Genomic DNA, 3,935 nt, shown 5'->3' with positions numbered 1-3,935 from the left:
CATTTAATATGCTTCATAATCAAAACAAGATAAAACCACAATTTATAACACCAACTTAAAAAACTTAAATAGATATCAATATAAAAACTCTTGATTCATATAACGGCTATATGAACTTAACTATATTAACCTTTTCTTCTTTATAACACCAACTTAAATAGATATCAATATAAAAACCCTTGATTCATATAACGGCTATATGAAGTTATGAACTTAACTATATTAACCTAGTTCTTCTTTATATACAGTGAGGAGGAATTCTTAACTATGGCCAATGCAAATGCAAATTTGCACGTAATAATCTTTATGTAATAAAATGATTTTGGTACAAAAACTCAGAGCTCATATTAGGCTACATATTTGATTAAGAATAAATCGTGAAAACCAAGAGATTTGACATAGAAATCTCGGGTGGGAATGAGATCGAATTTTATCTTGTATTATTATGGTGTTTACTGTTTCAAATTGAGGGCACGCACTCTCGGGTTTCAGCGGTGGTTACAGTGGAATCATGCTCCAAATAACAGATTGCGAAATTTCAGTGATTCGAACCCAATAAATCGAAAAATGCAAATCAATAATAGAAACCCATCAGAGGACAAAAATTTCTCCAGACGCTATGGAAATGATGTAATTTCATGGAATATGAAGATTACAAGATACGCCAAGGATGGTAAAATAGAAGAAGCGCGCGAACTGTTTGACAAAATGCCTCAACGAACTGTGATCTCATGGAACTCGATGATATCTGGGTATTGCCAGAATGGGAGAGTAGAGGATGCGCGAAACCTGTTTGATACAATGCCCGAGAGAACTGTGGTTTCCTGGACGGGAATGATTGCTGGGTATGCGCAGAATGGAAGAATAGAGAGTGCACGCCAATTGTTTGACATAATGCCTGAACGAAATGTGGTATCGTGGAATGCCATGATCACTGGATATGCACAGAATGGAAAGATGGAAGATGCACGCGAATTATTTGACAGAATTCCCTATAAAAATACGGTGTCGTGGAATGCGATGATTGCAGGATATGCCCAGAATGGAGAAATAGAACAAGCACGTGCATTGTTTGACAGGATGCCTAAGAGAAATGTTGTATCGTGGAATGCGATGATATCGGGATATGCACAGTGTGGAAAATTGGAGGAGGCTGCCTTGCTATTTAACCGAATTCCTGAACCTAATGCCATAGCGAGTAGTGCCATGATTACTACATATGCGCAGCATGGTAAGATAAAAGATGCACGCCAAGTGCTCGATGAAATGCCTGAGCAGAATGTGACCTGTTGGAATGCAATGATCGCAGGATATGTCAACAGTGGCCAAATTGAGGAGGCGGCAGAACTATTTGGTAAAATGCCTGAACGGAATGTGATCTCCTGGACATCAATGATTGCGGGTTATTTTCAGATTGGCAGAGCAGATGATGCCCGAGAACTGTTTGATATAATGCCTGAACGAGATGTAGCGTCGTGGAATGCTATGATTTCAGGATATGCACAAAATGGGAGAATAGACGATGCACGAGAGGTATTTGACAAAATGTCTGAAAGGAATGTATTTTCATGGAATGCAATGATTGCAGGATATGCACAGAATGGATATGCTGAGGAGTCCCTAAAGCTCTTTGTCACATTGAAACATGTCGGCATGAGGGAAGACTTGGAAACTCTTTCAAGTGTTCTTAGTGCCTGTGCCAACCTAGCAGTTGTGGAACAGGGGAAACAAATTCATCAGTATATTTTGAAAAGTGGATTGGATCAGGATCTCTTCGTGAAAAATGCCCTGATTACCATGTATGTAAGATGTGGCAATATAGATGACGCATGTCAAGCGTTCAAGAAAATGCATGAACATGATGTGGTCTCATGGAATGCTATGATTGTGGGATATGCCCAGCACGGGAAAGGCAAGGAAGCACTACAAATGTTCAAGAAAATGCATGAAGCAGGAGTGGAACCAGACCACATCACCTTTGTAGGGATTTTGGCTGCATGCAGCCATGCAGGCCTCGTTGATGAAGGTCAGTACTATTTTGATTACATGATGCAACATCATTACATAACTCCAAGAGCAGATCACTACGCTTGCATGGTTGACCTCCTTGGCCGAGCTGGGCACTTGGAAGAAGCAAAAGACTTTATTGCCAAGATGCCAATTCTACCAAATAGTAGTATGTGGAGCACATTGCTTAGCGCCTGCAGAATTCATGGCAATGTGGAACTAGGACAACATGCAGCAGAATGCCTTTTTGCATTGGAACCGCATAATCCTGCACCATACGTAGCATTATCAAATATTTATGCTGTTGCAGGCATGTTCGACGATGTAGGCAAAGTGAGAAAACTGATGAAAGACCGGGGAGTGACAAAGAAGCCAGGATGCAGCTGGATTGTGGTCAAGGAAAGTTTACATGTATTTCTTACAGGAGATATTGATGAAATACATATATAAGAAACCAGGTTGTAGTTGGATTGTGGTGAAGTAAAATTACATTATTTTGTGTGGAAAACAGTGGAGATATGTGCAGCAGCATTGGTTGAATTTCATGACAAATAAAGAATGTTGACAGTATATAACACAAGATAAACCCTGTGCTGCATGATGCGGTGGAGTGCATTCTCATGTACAATAGTGAGATGCCGGTGATTTCTTTTGGTTCAGCAGATGCAGATGTTGAATACAATGGTTCGAGAAATTATTTTAAGGGATGCAAACCATTTCTATTATTTCAAGGATGGGTTTTGATTCTTGTATGGATGATTTAGGGATTACAAAATATGGAACATCCCAGTAATATCTGTTTATATAACAAGTCATGTTTAAATCCCAAACCATAACAATTCCCTTAGACAAGGCTCTCTTAAATAGCTTTGTTATGTGATATACTGGTCTACATTAGATCTGTTGACCACGTCTGCCAGGGCAAGATACATTAAGGAGTAAAATGAATCACATGGAAAATAACTTTCCACTTTGTGCAAGTGCTATGGGCAGGAGCTTCAAGCTTTCCCAAGCGTGAAGATGAATTGTTGTAGCTCCTCACTGAACTTATTATTATTGGCAAATTGCCATTATAACTTATGAAGGACCTGCAGCAAGCTCACTGATAGAGAGCTTCATAACCCCCGGAGAACAAATTTTACATGAAGTGATGCATGCCTCATGTCATGGTGATTCGGATTGTGTAACAGTTAATGGCAGATTGTTGTATTCATTAATTCTTTCCTTTTCAACTGTTGACGGCTGTCGAGTCTCAGTGTACCCTCCAGGTACAGAATGCCACATAATTTCTTCGAAATGTACAGAGAATTGACTGGAGCTAAATAATCACTGGCTTGGGAAGGAACTCTCACCCATGAATTTGTAAATGGTTTCCTGTCATCTCTAGCATTCAAATATGATTGGAGTTGTGCAATCTCAATCTCCAGCCGACTACTGTGGGTGCAGCTGTTGCTATTTCCATGTTTATCAGTTAAGAAAATGTCATTCTCAAGGCTAGCAAACCATGGTCACAATGACAAATCCTTTGTTAAAATGAATAAGCTTCCTTTCTTTACCCATCACTTCATTCATATTTGTTGCATGATGGTGTATACAGTTATTTGTTTTCCTTGAAAATGCCTCTACTAAATGTTAAAATTTCTCAAACCATGGTAAGCACATTATGCACTCAAAGAATAAGTAAAATCTAAGTAACCTTAAAACTGAAACAGAAGCCCTACACACGAATACACAAATCTACAAATCTAAGTAACCTTAAAATTGCAATCTTCAAATAGACAAATCTATAAACACATTCTTCTCAAAACACTAACAGAAAATACATGGGAAACAAATCTCTCAAAACTGCATCATTGTATTATTAAATCTGAAAAACATTTAATCTAATGATATACCTCAAAACATAAAATGCAATGGCTATCAATGTG

At 38.6% G+C, this 3,935-nt stretch overlaps 1 protein-coding gene across 1 annotated transcript; it reads left to right on the top strand.

The window, feature by feature from the left end:
* The first annotated feature begins 241 nt into the window (after positions 1–241).
* Positions 242–3,091, top strand: LOC149258610 (uncharacterized). The gene has a single exon (XM_089415568.1). The coding sequence runs from the start codon at positions 418–420 to the stop codon at positions 2,455–2,457; it is 2,040 nt and encodes a 679-aa protein (XP_089271694.1). The 5' UTR covers positions 242–417; the 3' UTR covers positions 2,458–3,091.
* The last annotated feature ends 844 nt before the right edge of the window (positions 3,092–3,935 follow it).

This window comes from Pinus tabuliformis, chromosome 6 (genome assembly GCF_031772625.1).
Source record: "Pinus tabuliformis cultivar Carrire ecotype Pingquan chromosome 6, CPIR1, whole genome shotgun sequence".
Taxonomy (NCBI): Eukaryota; Viridiplantae; Streptophyta; class Pinopsida; order Pinales; family Pinaceae; genus Pinus; species Pinus tabuliformis.
Note: the sequence above shows the minus strand (reverse complement) of the source record. Positions and strands in the feature narration are given on the sequence as shown.

Coding starts and splice junctions, on each gene's coding strand:
- LOC149258610 (XM_089415568.1), top strand. CDS start 418: ATGAGATCGAATTTTATCTTGTATTATTATGGTGTTTACTGTTTCAAA.